Source organism: Halyomorpha halys, unplaced genomic scaffold (genome assembly GCF_000696795.3).
Source record: "Halyomorpha halys isolate HHAL.00 unplaced genomic scaffold, Hhal_1.1 Scaffold366.1, whole genome shotgun sequence".
Classification (NCBI taxonomy): Eukaryota; Metazoa; Arthropoda; class Insecta; order Hemiptera; family Pentatomidae; genus Halyomorpha; species Halyomorpha halys.
The window spans coordinates 127,987-146,826 of NW_027107323.1; the positions used below are offsets into that span (position 1 = coordinate 127,987).

The 18,840-nt window shown below is 37.3% G+C and overlaps 1 protein-coding gene across 1 annotated transcript in view; it reads right to left on the reverse strand.

Moving 5' to 3' along the window:
• Positions 1 to 5,795: 5,795 nt before the first annotated feature.
• The window catches only part of LOC106681806 (probable cytochrome P450 6a14), a 22,666-nt gene continuing 9,621 nt past the window's right edge, over positions 5,796 to 18,840 (reverse strand). Inside the window, exons 2-6 of the mRNA XM_014422317.2 lie at positions 18,384 to 18,706; positions 15,859 to 16,231; positions 14,637 to 14,861; positions 6,296 to 6,547; positions 5,796 to 6,038 (exon numbers count right to left, since the gene is read on the reverse strand). Coding sequence (XP_014277803.1) covers positions 5,854 to 6,038; positions 6,296 to 6,547; positions 14,637 to 14,861; positions 15,859 to 16,231; positions 18,384 to 18,706 — 1,358 coding nt within the window. The 3' untranslated portion in view covers positions 5,796 to 5,853. The remainder of the gene's footprint in view (positions 6,039 to 6,295; positions 6,548 to 14,636; positions 14,862 to 15,858; positions 16,232 to 18,383; positions 18,707 to 18,840) is intronic.

Sequence of the window (18,840 nt, forward strand, 5' to 3'; positions counted from 1 at the left end):
ACCCCATCAGGCGATCGCCCTCTTTTAGAAAATTATTTAATTCTCCGGTCTCTCCGGTGAATTTTTCTAGGTCCGACACTGCCTTCCTCAAGTCCTGGGCTGTTGCGGTATGGACCTTAATCAATTCAAGCGTCGTGGCATGAAATTACGCTAAAGAGACTTCTGGTAGTGACTGAATCAGAACTGCTCTTCTCACTATTCCGTTACTAGTCATAAGTCAAAGAGAAGAAAATAAAATGACTTTTAGACTGAAAATTACTCCGGTATATAAAAGTTATGATAGGATAAGGCACTGAGAATTTTTTTATTGCCATCACTGAGAATGGATGCAGCTGGCAACCCGTTAGTGCGAGCCACGGTATTGAACGTACCGCCGAATGGACCTGTGGCTCCCCCAGCCCCCATGGTCCAAGAGGAAGCCGTGGCCCCTGCGGCCCCTGCCCCAGAAATGCCTCCTTTACCAGATACAACGTTGGCGCAGGCTCACGCGAATGCCTTGGCGATGATGAGAGTCAGAGCGGCAACTTCGCAAGACTTATGGAAGGGATCTCTCATCTGTGTGAGAGGCGTGGCTGATGGATAACGGGAGTACGCACACGTTCCTGAGTCGAGAGGCGCTTGAGAAGTGGAATAACAAGAAGAAACTTCTGGTAGGTTCTTGTCAACTAATCACCCTGGGTGGGCCCTGTAGTGTGGAAGAGGAAATCGACATAAATCTGTGTTAATGGGGGGTTCAGGGGGACCTAAAGGTCCATATCGTGCAACAGATGCCGCGAGAATACCCGGTTATTATAGGATGTGACCTATTAATGAAAGGGCGAGCTCGAATAACGAGAAAAGGGGACGGATGGAACATTCGAATAGGGAAAAAGAGTTTTAAGGGCCAACGGGTTCTAGGGGACCAACAGGTATGCGCGATAAACCAGGCAGGAAATTGGAGGCGAGTGTTAATGGAAGAATATAGGGACATATTCTTTCGGGAGGGGGGAACCACTGGGGGTGACTGGAAGAACGGTTCACGAAATTCCGTTGAAACAGGAGAGGGTGACTTATGTGAAAGAGAGGCGGTACCCACAAGCACTTCGGAAACATATCCGGGTGGAATTGGAGAATTTAAAGGTCCAGGGGATAATCGTCGATAGTACTTCGCCAGTTTCTGAGAGGAATTGACGAATCCGTTTGTCAGGTTTACATGGATGACTTCCTTGTGTTTAGTAAGAACGAGATTGAACACGTGCGACACTTGAAAACCGTGTTCCAGAGAATAAGACATTATTGTCGGGAGAAAAGTCGGCGCTAGGCAGGAAAAAATAAAATTTCTGGGTCACACAACTTCTAAGGAGGGAGTTAAACCAGACCCGGATAATGTTTCAGCAATCCAGAAAATGGCAGTACCTAGTGACATAAAAGAAATTCGGAGGTTGTTGGGGACTCTAAATTATTACAGGAGGTTTGTTCCAGAAATGGCGGAGTATCTCGTTCCACTCAACAACCTACTCAAGAAAGGGAGGAAGATGATCGTCACCCAATGATGAAGGACAATATCAGACGGTGCATGGAGAGGTTGCAGCAAGAGCCGGTACTAGCTTTTAATCGACAATTCACGATTACCACAGATTCGAGTGAGTATGCGCTAGGAGCGGTGCTGTCTCAGGAGGGTAATGGGGGAGAGCGCCCAGTGGCGTATGCCGGCAGGCGCCTTACGGAGACAGAAAGTGGCAAGTGGCGCCTTACGGAGACAATGGAGCGAGAACTCTTGGGAATAGTGTGGGCCGTCGATCACTTTTGACCATATGTGTTCGGCAGGAGGTTCAAGATACACACTGACCACAGACCATTCCAGTGGGTGGGAAAACTAAACGAATCGTCAGCTATGATAACTCGCTGGAAGGAGCTTCTAGGACAATATAACATAAAGGTTATATATAAACCAGGCAAAGAAAATGTGGTGGCCGATTGGTTGTCTCGAGCCATAAAAACGAACGCCGTGAAACAAGAAAACCGGGTACCGTCCGGTGTCATGAAGGAATGGACGCTCAGAGAGGAAGACCAGGATGAAGCGGAAGAAGATGGTGGGGAAGAATCTTCGAATAACGAGAGTATGGCTGAAGAAAGACTAGGAGATATTGAGAAAATGGAGGAAATAATTAATGACAAGAAGAAACAAATTATTTGGAAGACAAAAACCACCGGAGTGACCAAAATTAAACATAGTGAGTACGGGAGAAGTAAAATAACGACGATCTTGTCGAACCCAGGCGTGAAGAATGAGCAAATCTGTAGAATTTTGAAGAATTCTTCGAAGCCTGGAGATAAACATCACCTGTATGTTGGTAACGAAACCGTTTTGGTAGAAGATCAAGCGGCTATGGCGTGATGAACAGATTTGAATGGACAGGACATACATCCGTTGTAAATTGATTGTGGAAACCCTCTGGAAGAAGAACAACTATGCAAGCGTTAAATAGAAGATACTTTTTGGTAGGGAATGAGGAAGACTATATCAGAGGTTGTAGGAAGCTGCGAGGTTTGTCTACGCACAAAGTGCAACACACATCCACCTAAAGGAAGGCAGGAGAAGACACCTACCACAGATGCACCACTTAAAGATTTACAAATCGACACATTTATATGGAAGGGGTACAAATGGGTGACCATGATGGACCTCTTCAGTAAGGCCGCAAAGGCGCACCAGGTGCAAGATAGGTCTTCGGAAGCAGTATTGGCAGCTCTCCGCTTGTGGTTTCAGTTCTACGGAGTTCCCGAACGCATCTCATCGGATGGTGGAAGAGAATTTGACAACTCTTTGATACGAAAAGAACCCAGATAGGGTACGTGAAGGAGAGGCGATACCCCTAGGCACTTCGAAAACACATTAGCCAAGAAATAGAAAGTTTACGGAACCAAGGGATAATAGTGGACAGTACTTCCCACTATAACAGTCCATTGTGGGCAGTACGCAAGGAGAGTGCCCCTGACGAAAATAGTGAAAAGTACCGTGTAGTAATCGAATTACGATATTCTAAATAAGAACAATGGATCAAATAAGAACAGTCGATCAAAATACCCTATTCTGAGATTTGAAGATAGATTAGGTGGTGCGAAGGTTTTTAGCACATTGGACCTAAAGGTGGGACACCATAAAAATTGTAATGCACCCCAGGGATCAGAACAAAACTGCATTACTTCTGAGAGAGGCCTCTACGAATTCACCAGAATGGTATTCGGTCTAAAAAATGCACCTGTAATATTCCAGAGACTTATGGACGAAGTTTTTACGGAGATTGGACGAAGCAGTTTGCCTGGTGAATATGGACGACCTACTAGTGTTGAGCAAATCAGAGAGTGACCACGTGAAACACTTGAAAAGCGTGTTTTAGAGAATGAGGTAGTTCGGCCTCAAGCTTTCCCGAGAAGCAGAGCACTAGAGCAAGAGCTGTTCAATTTTTTGGGGCATGCCATCCCCCGACTAGGTGTCTACCCCTGGACGTCCAGAAGGTGTTGGCTCTGCAAAGGATGGAGCTACCAACAGACGTAAAGGGGATTTTGCGATTACTAGGAGCATTAAATTACTATCGGAGGTTTGTTCCAGATATGACAGAGTACCTTGTGCCCCTCAATAATTTGTTAAAGAAAGGAAGCAGGGTAGTAGTGACACCATACCTAACAGATAACATGCGTAAATGTATTGAGCAGCTTCAACGGGAACCAGTTCTTGCATTCCCCGACTTCGAGAAACAGTTTACGCTCACAACGGATGCAAGTGAATATGCTCTAGGAGCGGTGTTGGCTCAGGAGACTGAAGAGGGAGGTAGCCTATGCCAGTTGGTGCCTCACCGAAGTGGAAGCCAGATACAGCGCCTTAGAACGGGAACTTCTAATCACTTGTCGGGACACTTGGAAAATGTGAGATGTGCCTCAGGACAAAATATGATCGGCGCCCACCCTGTGTAGCTCAAGGAGAGACTCCTACCGTGAACGCGCCACTCTGCGACTTACAGGTGGATTCATTCACCTGGAAATGCTATAAGTGGGTCACCGTCATCGATATATTCAGTAAGATGGCCATGGAAAACCCAGTACAGGACAGATCAGCGGAGACGGTTTTAAGAGCCCTTCTGACATGGTTCCAATTCTATGGCGTCCCCGACAGAATTTCGTCCGAAAGTGGGAGAGAATTCGACAACGCAAACATCAAAGAGGGAATGAGAATATTAAAAGTGGAGTGGCACCTCAACTCTCCTCAACATCCAAAGAGACGCGTAGGGATAGAGCGACTTCATAGCACCCTAAGTGACCAACTATAAGTGTACCACTTGGAAAGGGGACTGGGGCCTGATGGCGCGATGGAACGGGCTGTTGCAGTATCCAACCACTCCATACACACAGTTACGGGGTTTGCCCTTTTCGAAATTCTTTTTGGAATGGGGGGGGGCGTCGACGGGACTAGGAGATGTCCCTCTGGTAAACGTTTTTGCCATGGGAAGGAGTAATGACTCTGCAGTCTAAACCTAATACAACCACCAAAAATCAGTCTTTTCTGTTTTAGAGGGATCGGGGAGAAAAAAGAAGATTGGAAGTAGAAGAATGTATTCGACATTTCTAGAAGACCAGTAACCATAATTGTTTGTATGTATACAATTAAAAGCAGTTGTGAAAACAATGAAACTAATTAATAATTTTTTTGCGTACATTTTTAGCGATCGTCTCTGTGCATTGGGTAATAAACATTTTGTGCTCTTTAAGGCAGTTGTAACTAACTTATATTTACTAGCGGTGTATCTTATCATTTCCCATTATGATGACTTCTAGAAAATAACGGAATGTAAGCAACTGGCTATAGCACTATGATTAATATATATTTTTATAATTAATGTATATTTTTAGACAGTGTCTTTAGCGGCACAATCATAAAAAAGAAATTAATCGAAAAAACACTATTTTCCTGGGCTTAATATCTGACGTTTGATTGGTGGACGACTTCAGTAACAGAACGAAATTCATGAGCCCACGTTTGTTCTCAATTTTCTTATTTACTAAATGCAATTAGTGTAATTTAGCCTCTGCAGTAGAAATTTGTAGGATTTTGAAATGTTGATTGCTACCTCGGAGTCAACAAAGAAAGGAACTCCCTTTTATGAAGCTTTTCTAGCATCGGAAATGTTCCTCTTAGTAATGCTGCATTGTAGTTCGTCGATATTTTCCTAACTAATTTAGAAATCCTGTTGGACTAGCTCCAGTTTCAGCGTTTTGTCCAGCATCAGTGACTAAGATAAATACGAATCGATCAAGATAATACGGATAATACTTGTCTACATCCAACCGAACTGAAATTGTTTCTTATCAGAAAACCTGTCGTTCAGGAATTGGGGTATTATTTTTATTCTATTAGTACATGATCTGGGGGGTTTTGGTAGAGAATTGCTGTTGTGTCAGAAAAGTTCGACTGAAGAATCTATTGGTTTTTTTGAAACCCTATGAACACTAGTTTATGAGATTTTGAAAATCGAAAGTGTTTTAAGACATTGGGTAGTAAATAGGTTTTACAGAAGGGTCCCTCAAACCGTTTCATATTTATTAACCCTTAAGCTTTCCTTTTCCTTGAATTTGGAACAAAACAGCTCTTAACCAACTAGCATGAGCATTACAAACACCACACATTTATAGTTATATCATTATAATTTTTAGGTCTTCCTAAAAACCCAGGATTTGTCCGAAATATTTCTATAAATCACAAAGACAAAATAGCACATAAAATGACAAAATCGTGTTCCTGGGATTTAAGGAAGAAAAGGTAAAGTTATGTTAGTTTTTATTATGACAAAATATATAAACAATAATTTCTCCAAAATGTCATTTGTTACATTGATAATCTTTTCTTGGAATGAAGTCCACCCATATTCCTCCTATAGGCACTAGAAAATTAGTTTTTGCTGAATACTGGAGTGGTGTTAGCGTTCTTGAGTTTATTTTTAATTCGTACCTCATGATAAGTTTAGCAATGGCTATTTTCATTTCCATTTTTGCAAACCTCAAACCTGAAAATCATGAAATGAATATTTTGAAATTTATGATGATTGATTTAAATTTATAACAAAATATTCATATTGAGCCCTTTTTCCTCACGCTTTCATTCTTGTCTATGATTATTATTATTTGCATTATACCATTTTTTTTTCAGCTCATTCAGTTATTTTTGTATAGAACATTTTACATCAGGTTGCCCTTGAACCAACTGAGTGCTAATGACTTTTTTTTCTTGTAATGAACCTTTGTTAACATCAAGTTATCTTACCTATGCATATCCTAGGTCCATCACCAAAAGGTAGAAAGGTGCAATTGACTAATCTGTGTTTGTTTTCTTCCGAAAATCTCTCTGGCTCAAACTTCTCTGGGTCCGGGTAATATTTAGAGTCATGATGGATTGAATATATTGGTATTACAACAACAGAGTCTTTGGGAAGTTCTAAATCACTGTTGGGAATTTTGTAAGGCCTGACTGACTTTCGTGCTACATTTACGATAGGTGGATATTTTCTTAATGTCTCTGAAACAAAATAATGTTATGGTAAAAGAGGCTGAAAAACATATTAAAAACCTGTCCATTTAAATAGGGGACTCTGAGGGAGTTAATTTACGGGAGACAAATTGAACGTAAATGTTTTTGAGTTATCCGCCAACGGATAGAAGAGATAGAATACGACAAAAAATCGTCAAGATAAGTGGTAGAATTGTTCTCTAAACTTATTCTTAACAGTTAGTAGTTTTTAGTTAATAGTTTATTCTGTGCTACCCAAGCCGATAATAATATCAAAGAAACGGCTATACAATAAATAAACCACCTGATAAATCTCCTACTCTTAAAAGGGTTAAAAGAAGCTGGAAAAGTATCAATGAACAAAACATAATCGAATCAATAGAACCTAAAAATAAAAACCAATTTTTAATATATAAATCAATAAATAACCAGTATGGGAACGAAAAAATGTAAAATAACTAATAAACGGAACAATTTTAGTCGAAACAAGATCTAGAGAACAATCTGAAAAACTGTTAAGGCTAAACACCTTCGGCACAATAATAAAAAAAAAAAGTAAGCCCACATGAAAAGTTAAATATAAGTTAAATTTTGCCCTCATTTAGATAGAGTCGAAAAAAAAAAATGAAATTTTAGAAGAGCTGAGAAATTATAATGAGAAGGAAGTTAGAAGAATAGTAACAAAAAAGACAGGAATAGAGAGGAGAACACACCTCTATGTTCTTACCTTTTCACTTTCCACTCTTCCCGAAACTATTTATGTAGGATTTCAAAAAATAAATGTAAAAATATACGTGCCGAATCTAATTAGTGTAGAATAGTAGAAAAAGGGGGGGGGGGAGGTGGAAGGGTGATCCTAAAACGAATCATACTACCTGGTTTGATGATGAATGCCGGAAAAACATTAGTATAAAGAATAAAGCTCTCAAACATTTTCAACGAAATTCAAGACAACTAGATAAACTATATATAAAAAAAAGCTATTGTCAGAAACCGTATAAAGATTAAAAATAAAAGATCCTGGACTTCATACGTAGAATCGGTAGACTATAACACTCCAATAAAAAAAATATGGCAAAAAACCCTATACTATGGATTCTTTGCCATACTTTTTTTTATAATAACAATATAGAGACCTCAATACTAAAAATTCAAAATGAAATTATTACAAATCCTAAAATTATAGCGGAAACTCTCGTTAATCATTTCGCAGCCATTTCTAATCTGGATAACAATCATAATCGAGAAGAACAGGGAATAGATTTTACACCATCTACGACACAAGATAACTCATCTCAGCTGGACTATAACCGCTCTTTACAATCTGGGAACTGCAAACAGCAATAGATGAAATAAAATCCTCCCGGAACAGATGAAGTACATAACGCTATGATAAAACACTTTCCTTTCGAAACTAATAAAGAGATTCATTCAATATTCAACAATGTCTGGGAAACATCCACATACCCCGAGGCTTGGAGACAATCGATCGTCATCCCTATACTCAAACCGGGAAAAAATAAGCTACACCCCAACAGTTAGTGGCCAATATCGCATACCAGCTGTTTGTCAAAACTCCTGGAGAAAATAGTTAACAGACGATTGTAGTGGGTTATTGAAAAATTTAACCTCTTGTCACATATACAATGTGGTTTTAGGAAAAGTAGATCGACTTTAGACTAGCTTGTGACAATGGAAGCCGTAATTCTTAACAGATTTATAGATCAATCAGAAGCAGTAGGTATATTTTTTGACATTGAAAAAGCATATGACACTATAGACCTATAGATGTTTTGAATTGAGTAGGTATAAATCAAATCACAAATTAGAACCTTCAGAAAGGTTTTTATTTACTTAAATGTAGACATAAACATTTGAACACAAATGAGAGGAAAACAAATGAAACAACAATAGACAGACAAAAGCAGGGAGGTTACAGTGTAGCCTTACACTGTTACTATAACAGGGGGTTCAGAGGAATGTAGCCAATTTTTATTAGCTTCCTACAGAAAAGATATATCAGCGTAAGAGTTGGAGAATCGACCTCAAGAAGAAATAGTTAATGGAAGAAATAATTGGAGAATCAACCTCACAAGAAGGAATAGTTAATGGCACTCCACAGGGTGTGACTAATTTCACACCTCATGAAAGATTCTTTAACTGCCCGCATCGGACTGCAAATGGAAATTCCATCCCATCATGGTTGATACCAAATGAAACAGTCCTAGTTAAAAGAAATGTACGAAATAACAAATATGAGGATATGGTTGAAGAGGCGGAACTCTTGGGAGTAAACCACCCATATGCTTTCATTAGATGGAAGGATGGCCCTAAGTCAACTGTTTCATTGCGGCAATTGGCACCACGAGGTGATATTCATCTAATGCAGCAGCCCACTACCAATTTATCTTTTATTGATGAGTGACCACAATTTGTGCAGCTGTCTGATCGCAACGAGAACTGTATTCAGGAGGTGCATAGCGATGAAAGTTCAAGTGCTGTATATGAAGAAAAAACAAAATACTCTGCCTAGTGTAGAAACTCTGGATGGACCCTTGATTCAGGACAGTCAGAGGCCTCACAGTACTGGAATAATACCTTCATCTGATGAACCCTTCCCTCAATACAAGCAAAGGCCTCAGAGGACCGTAAGAGTTCCTTCCTACCTAAAAGATTATGTTACTTATTAATTAAACAGAGGGAAAATGTTATGGTAACACTGTAACCTCCCTGCTTTTGTCTGTCTATTGTTAATGTTTCATTTGTTTTCCTATCATTTGTGTTCAAATGTTTATGTCTACATTTAAATGAATAAAATTGTTGTGAATTAAGTAGCTATAAATAAAATCACAAATTAGAACCTTTAGAAAGGTTTTTGTTCATTTAAATGTATTATATGTAATATCCCCCTGTTATATTACATTCAGTTCAGAGGAATGTAGCGAAATTTTAATAGCTTCCTCTAGAACAGATATATCAGCGTAAGAGTAGGAGAATCGACCTCAAGAAGAAATAGTTAATGGAAGAAATAGTTGGAGAATCGACCTCAAGAAGAAATAATTAATGGAAGAAATAATTGGAGAATCTACCTCACAAGAAGGAATAGTTAATGACATTCCATAGGGAAGTGTTCTAAGTTGTACACTGTTTACAATAGCAATAAATTCTATAACAAATGTAATACCTAAATCAATGAAAGCATTCCTTTATGTAGACGAGTTGATGATCTTTCTAAGGTTCAAAAGACACAAGTGGATGAGAAGAGCACTACAGAATGTACTGAATAGTCTACAAGCTTGGTCAGAAAGCATACATCTCCGTTTTTGTATTGAAAAGACCAGTGGTGTATTATTTTCAAGAAAGAGGACTCCAAGCCCAGTACCTCACTTTTTATATTCGGAAAGACTCTAACATTCTGCGACAGCACCAAATTTCTCGGACTGATATTGAACCATAAACTAACATGGTCAAATCATATAAAGAAGAATGCATTAAGAGGCTCAGACTGTTAAAAGTATTAGCCAAAACATCTTGGGGAGCTGATAGGAAGTCGATGCTCATGGTCTACACAAGTATAGTACAATCCAAGATAGACTATGGCTTTTAGGTTTATTCTTCAGCTAAAACAAACTGTTTCCTACTCTTAGACTCCGTACATCATACTGAAATACGCCTTGCCACAGGTGCTTTCAGGACGAGCCCAATAGAAAGTCTCTGTGCTGAGGCTTCTTTACCACCACTAAACAAAAAATTAACGGTATAAACAATAAACCTATCAACAATGTGGTGGGATAAAAAAGGACCTCCAACGCTAACGACGTAATAAAGATAAATTACGACTAGAAAAATATCGATGTTTTAAAATATCTAAGCTTAATATTAAAACATCAATACATACAAACCTTTGCCTAAAACTCATCAATGTTTTTGAACATCCATTTCAGTAACATAAGTTCTGTTCCAACGACTACGAATACTCCCGCCAGTCGGAAGTGGTTTTTGCAAATTGACAAATAAAACATCGATGTTTAGAAATATCAATGTTCAATATTAAAATATCGTTCCATACAATACATTGCCCAAAATACATCGATGTTTTTGATCAACAATTTCAGAAACATAAAGTCTGTTCTTACGATCACGCATTCTACAGCCTGTCAGAAATGATTTTTGGAACAAAGAATCCGACTTCGACTACAAAAAACATGGATGTTTTTACAATATCGTTGCTTACAATACGTTACCCAAAATACATCACAGCACTTGATTTATCCATAGAAAGCGAATTCTCAAACATACTCATTTGTACAAATTCAATGTCTGCACTCCAGAGTCTATCAAACTTCAGTCAAAGCGGACCAACGATAGACAGAATTAACAATTATATTGACATACTAAAACATCCTAAAAAAAAGTGTAACCTTTCTCTGGACTCCAGGGCACTCAAGAATAGCAGGAATTGAGACAGCGGATAAAGCGGCTAAAGAGGATGCTACAATGAACCACTTCAAATTTACGAGCCGAAAGACATTGAGGTATTTTTAAGGAACAAAATCCGAAAAAGTTGGGAATCAATCATTGGGGTGAAATACCACTCAATAAACTACGAAATGTTAAAACAAAACACACACAAAAGTGGACAAGTGCCATAAGAGGAAACAGACGAGAAGTGGTTGTTGCAAGAGTGAGAATTGGACATCCCAAATTAAGACACCTCCACTTAATCACAAAAGAGGACCAACCTAAATGCCAAACTTGTAAGTCTCCGTTATCCATAAAGCATATAATTGAAGAATGCTCATCATTTCGTCAAACCTTCGAAAATAATAAAATTCCTCATACCAGAGAATTGGCCCTTAAAGACTCAGCAGAATCTATACACAAAATAATAAAATTTCTGAAAGAAACTTAACTTTATACTAAAATATAAATCACCAATATCGACCAGTGTTAAAAGAAAACAGTCTGCATTCAACTATCAAATGTCAAAGACAAGAAGATAAATAAAGCAAAAAGGGCATAATAACCAAGATGTTGATCGCCATGAATAAAAATCTAATCTAATCTAATCATTTAAATAGGAACTTTTCTCAAAGGTATTGATTTAATTAAAATTTAGAAAATGGTATATATTACTTATGTATCAGTGAGAAAACACTTTAAAATAAGAGAAAAAGAAATAAGATATGACTCGCTTGGACTGCTGTAAAAGATCACTAAAGTTAGTTGTGAATAAGCCATCCAGTGTGTTGTCAAATACCCCTTTTCTTTTTTTTTTTTATTTATCATCACTTCGATCTGGAACAGTGTTAAGTTATACATATGCATATATATGGAATAACCTATCTTGTATATATTCGTTCAAAAGAAGGAGGGGTGAAAAACGCATCGCTTCATTCAATCAGTGATAATCGAAAATAGTGTTTGACCTTATCGACATGTGGAACTGCCTTGGAGTGAAGTACTTTGTATAAATGTTGATATGAAGTGTGCTATATTGATCTATATTTAATTAATACATTATTAATACGTTGTAGTATTAATACACGCTAGTATGTTGATATGATTAATCTTTTAGCTTATATTACGTATATTCTTTTAAATCTATTCTTTTTCTCTCCTCTATAAAATATTATGACAAATAGTTACATATTCTGAATAAGAGGTTATTTTTCAAAACCAATTGTTTTTAATAACAACATATAACATTAAATAGAAATCATTAAGGCCTGATTTACCCCTTCCATTTCTCTGAAACTATATGATTTAAAAAGAAAAAGATCACCATATTGTAAGAAATTTAAAGCACATCAATTTCGTATTGAATATTTTTTTACCCGGTTTCCGCTTCCTAGCCATTTCTGCCATGGGATGCGGCATAGTACATATGCCACTGCTACCAATAATCAACCATTTATTGTTTTAATATAGAGGAGTTTTCAGGGGTTTATATTTAATAATTTGGAATAATTCCAATATTTTAGACTCAGAAACTGAGGTGCAGCCCAGCGCTGGGTTGAGCTTCTTTCTGACGAGGGTAAGCCGCGCCCATTGCATCTATCTGCAAGGTCCAGTCCTTTTGATCTCAGTCTGCATCAGTTTTTTCCGATGGCTTGCCGATGACAGGTGATAAAGCCCTTCCTAGCGAAAAGAGCGTTGGGCCCACTGCCTTTGTAGATCAAATTCCTGATGAAGGGATCGTTCTCTTCTCTCATCTAACGGGTAAAGTCCGACTCAGCGAGTGCAAAGATCCCGGTCTATCAGAACAACCAAGACAGATGCTTTTCCATTGCAGTGTGATCCACACTATATGTTCTACTGTTTCAGTAACTCCGTAGGTATGGAACCGGTGGGGGGGAGGGGGTGCTCGATGTTCTTACGGAAGATTTGTAATTTTTCCCAGATCCCTTTTTGTCCGATTAGGATTTGTGGGACCAATTAATCTGGGAGGATCTATCGTCCACTTCACTCCCCTATCTAGTCCTATTCTATATTTACATCCATCCTATATGTGGGTAAAATGTTGGAGGATATTGTCTGAATTAATTATAACTTATTGATGGATTGTATAATAAATATTTGAAATAAATTAAGTATGGTGAAAAAATAAAATAAAACTCTATTCTTGAATGAGTAGTAAAAAAAATTGATTATATGTGGGGTTTAGTTGTGATGAGAACAAAATGAGTTAGTTGTTAGTTAAATTAACTTTTGCTGTTGATTGGACTGGGATAATATAGAATGGTTCAAATTTACTTGGCTGATGATAGATTGGAGATTATTGAAGGTCTCTTAGAAAGTTATTCTGTTTCTTCTCTTCTCTCAGTCTCTCTCTTGTTTTCTTTTCACTCTCTCATTATCGCCTCTTCTTCACCTAGGTGCAGTGTAGAGCTACTCACTTATACTGAATTCACTGAACATAAGCCAAAAATACTGTGGCTGGGACTTCCAGAGGGTCCGGCACCCCTCCTAGTTCATTGGTTTCCCAATAGATGGCAAGAGCTTGGTGTTCTCTTCATATAATTAACTATATTGGACAGTTTTGATTGATCTTCAAACAAAAGGAGTATAAACTGATGTAGAAAAAGAGCACGGGGTAAAATAATTGGAAGATACCGATACTTTAAGAGATGCTAGTGAATGCCGAAAGAATTACCAAAGGATAAATATTAGCTGGAATTCATACAAGCCTCGACTGTCTTTACGTAGAGAAGTAGATGGCAAGATCCAAGAATTCGGAAGATGGAACGGTAACTTTTACCATATTATCAATGAAACTACTCTCAGGAGGATTTATTTTCCAATAACAGTCAATATAATTGACTAGGTATACAAAGTAGATAATTAACTGCAGAAATTTGTAATCTTTAACATCAATAAATAATTTTTTCATAAACATTTTTCTATCATATATGTTTTTCAATTTAGACCAGAAAAACGAAAAGAAAAAAAGGTTTGTGACTGTGGTTAGTATCCGCATGGTTAATTAAAGAATTAATGACACCGGGGTAAGCTAAGTTTAGTTTCTTTGAGTAAGAAAATTTTTTTGGAAAATTTACTTTCTATCTAATCTACTTGTATTCACATGGAATAAACCTGTTCTTTTCAAATCAACGATTATTCTGAATAATCAGTATTAACAATATTGCAAAGAACTTCCCCTCACAGGTTTTACTATTTCACTACAGTGCAAGCCCCTTCAATCTTCGTTTAAGCAGAAGACTAGCCCCAAGAAGGCGAGCGGACGGATAGAGGAGCTGACGACTGAATCTTATAGCCGAAAATTATTAAAGTAAAAATTGTAATTCGATTTATTAGCAGTAGTTCGATGCTATGGATACAATAGCATCAGAGATCTGCCGCGGCGAACCTGTATTATTATAAAGGCAAGGGAATGTGGAAATAAAGTTTTTACTAAAAATGTTTAGATTAATCCGTTGCATAGAACTAAATGGTTTGAAAGCAAATGTTAGAAACTGTTTTAAATTTTAAAAAGCTAATAATTAAATGTAACTATAACAATTTTCAGAAGTTAAAATAGTTTAAATATTTTTTCAATTTTTATTTTGTTTAAAAATTAGAAGAAAAAATCACTTACCTGTTATTACTAATTCAACATATTTCATTTCTGACAATCCTTCCCATGTTATTTCTCCTTTGTGCTTTTTCAGAACATTATCTACTTCTTTATAAACTTTATCTTGTATTTCAGGATTTGTAGAGAGTTCATAAAGTACATAGCTTAACGTTGTTGAAGTTGTTTCGAATCCAGCCAAAAGGAATACAAAAGCGTTCGATGCCATAGTGTTGTCATCCATCACAACTGCAAAAATTATTAGTCATGTGTAGAAATAGTTTATTAGTAATTTATTTTCAAAACTATTGTAGAGTTTATTAGAGTTTCTATAATTTTTATTTAATATTATCAGCAAGAAGATGGCCACGGGACCTTCTAATTTAAATTAATGTTGAAGTACCACCAATGGGTGGTTCCTTCCCAAGATTTTCAAGTGTGTATGAAACATACTACATATTTACCTATTGTATTATTTTGTACAGTTGTCAATTACATTAAATAAATAATTTAAAAAAAAAAATATTATCAGCAGCATTGAATATTTTTTTTCCTTTTACGAAAATCTTATATATTTTGACTGGAATAGATCTTACAAGTAAGTGAGAAAATAGTGTTATGTTTATTATTTATTAATATATTACATTCGTTTTATTCAGGCAAAATAAACGACGAAATGGATTCAGAAAAGAATAGAACGACATTTAAGACTTTCGCTGAGGAATACCAATCAGTAACGTTCTTTAATGCTCTTCTGATTTTTATTGAATTGGTGGAGGTAACCAAGCTATCCTAACCATGGTGAGGGGTCAAGCTTAATTTCGTGGGATCACCATAAAAATAAAAGTTAAACCCCTGGCCGAGGCTGGATTCGGATCGGCGCCGCTGCAGTTACGAGGCAATCACTAAGTCCCTCAGGTACTGCATGCAACCAATTGCATATTCTTTATATTTATGCACAAGAGGTTTATGTTTGGTAACATCCACAATTACATAGATCTGAATATACTTGATAAAAGCCGTAACGTTTAGTTGACCACGTAGGAGAGATGATAAAGTGCTAAACATATTTGATATATTTATAGAATTCATTAAACTTCAAGCTGGAAGGGAAATATTCTAGCTATTTCGGAAGCTCTCAGAAAATACAAGAATCATGAACCCTATACTTTAATAGGCGATTATAATTATGATATGTTTTTTTAAAAATACCAGTTATGTCCTAAAGGCTTTCTAAAGTACTTACCTTGTGAAATCGTACCATCCTTCAGCTGCTTCTCTTCCTCTTTTCTTAGCTCCATCATGAGCTGAATAAAGTCATTTCTGTGAAAATTGTTTTCTTCTCGATACTTCACAATGCTCATTACTGTGTTTATAAAAAAGGCGGCAGAGCCTCCCGTTTCCTTCGAAACGGTCTCCCGCCTCCAGGAAAATAATTTGAGTAGGAAGCCGAAATGTGCATTTAATGCTCGGCGCAACTTCAAAGTTCTCGATGGCTTAAACATCATTTGGCCTAGCTGTTTGAATTTGGAATTGGGATCATTCATAGCGTTTATGTTCAAACCAAAAGCACAAGATCCTATGACATCCATTGTGAACCCAGCCATCTCCTCTCTTACCTGAAATATAACTTATTAGTACTATATATTTTATCTGAAAGTCCATTTTGACGGGCAGGTAAAATAAATATTTATTTTTATTCATTTGTGTATACAAGAACTACCGTTACCTTATTGATGTGTTATTTTAACAATTAAATTTTATTTATGATATTAAAAGATGAAATTACGATATTTTGTTCATTAATTAAAAAGAAATTTAAAATAGAATGAATCGCATAGATATTAGAGAAATATATTATTGTTTTATTATTATTGCACCATATACAAAAATCATATGGAAAGTAATACTTCTTAACAATGATCGACCGTTTTATTTACCAACCGGAAGCTGTGTTGTAATACCTACTAACGATATATCTCAACCCAAACCGTAGTGGAAGCTCTTGGTAAAAATGGTTTGTGATATTTTGACCTGACAGATTAGGACCAACAGTTTAAATCACGACTGTTCAAATAGTCTACTAAACTAAACTGGACATCGAATGCATCCGTCAATACCTTTTACCTTCCTCGGGCAGACTGTATATAGCGATTATATCGGACACTCAATAATTTGTAGTGCTAATAGCACTCTGGGGGGAATTGTATGGTACAAGACGCTTTCCACCTTAGAACTAGGAATCTGTGCAGGAAATGATCTACGGTCAAGTGGTGAAAAATAGCTGTAAAAACGAGTGTAAGTAAACTCCTCTAGCTACAGGCGGTCCGTGGTTTTGCACCTCAACACCACAGATGTTCCTTAGAATAGGGAGGAGGCTTAGAGCGGCTACATGGCTTGTTTACTTGTGGGTATATCAGATAAAAGGTTCTGTAACCGTACGCAGCGATAAGAAGGGCAGAGGAAGTAAACGTGGTGAGATATCAGCTCATAATCATTAATTAGCCCCCTGGTCCCACATTTGTTGAAGGGAGGAACCAGAATTGTAACTGGCGAGTCAATGTCAGACGTACCACTGGCCACCGCAACAATCCTGAAGTGCGTTGCGGACTGGACTAAGGTTTAACACGAGTTCTGGCCCCTAGGTCATATCCTTCAGTACTTTAGATGAAAAAGGGTTTACCCGATCTTACGAGAAGGGCTTTGTGACCCGAACGGCGGACTAGAGGAGCGAGTAAGTATGTGCATATACTTTACCCACCCCAGAGCTGACTAGTCCTAGGATAATGCAAAGGAAGAAAGTATGAGATGCAGAATGTTATAATAAACATGTACCGACCTATACTCACCATGGGAAAAATAGGACCTTCGGCGTGCTATAGATAAACAAAGGATCGTCTGAGCTCCAAAACTTAACGGAATAAACACTACAATCCTTAAGAATTGTATCCTTGGTATTAGTATCAGTTTGAGGAGGGCTAGTCCAGTAAGTGGAGGACCAGTGATTTGAGAGAGCTCTACAAGGGACGGGGCTAAGAAATTAAGCTGGAATTCGATCAGTTAGTGGAGAAGCAAGACGATTGATGTTTCCTTCGGAGCAAAGTCACGTTTTTAGTAATACAGGAGCAAAAATCTTCGTTCATACTCTCGGCTTAGAGGGACAAGGCAGATACCGATTATTCCGCAAACGGTATCAAAAATAGTTACGAAACTATCACACTCTTAGGTGTTCGCAACCCTTTCAGACAGAAGTTAACCGTAATTAGGGATAAAACGAGTAATCATTAGGACATGATCATCAATTTTATTCGAATATTTTTGATCTACAGCCCTATTCAGCACTTTAGACCGATCATGGAAGATACAGAATTCACTATTCTTACAGACCCTTGATCATCTACACTTAAGTCATAAGTCAAACAAATATCTCCATATCAACACACTAAATGTACAAGACTTCATCAGTAGATTCTCATAAGCTACAACACCGGACAAATATTATTGCGGCTGACTGAGATGAGAAAAAATGTCAATACCTAATGAAACCACTTGGCAACTTTCACTTCGGCCCAGAAGAATAATAATCGAGTATTAACACTGAACAACAATGATTGAGATTTGTTAAGCAGACTATCCGATCCGGGAGAATGATGTTTGTTAGAAACCGACGCCCTATAAATAAATAAAATCTTTACTTTCCTCAATGAGAAGACCTACCGAAGCCTTATTGGTACTTAAAATAAACTTAATAGAAAAACCTTTATAACCAACCTCTAAAGCATTTCCAGCAGCTACTTTATTATCAATGTGTTGGACACAGACATCTGAACATTCCATAATCTGTTGAATCATAGTTTTAAGTTTGCCAGAACTAAAAACAGGAGAGAGTTTGGATCGAAGTGTTTTCCAACTGTTTCCGTTTTCGTTGACCAAATGTCTTCCTAATTGGTTACCAAGTGTCGTATTGGCGGCTGCACTCCCAGGACGGTCAGTGAAACACGAGAAATCTTTTATCATTATTTGCTCTATAAGCTGTGGGTCAAGTATTAATAATTTAGGTTCCATGAAGCCCCATATTCCTCCATACTGTTGACCTAGGTAATGATAACAATGAATTATAATTATAACTTGATAAATAGAACTCCATTACATAATAAAATTAAAAATATCACCATTTTTATTACAAAAATGAAACATAACTTTTCTTGGATATTTAATCAATAGAAGA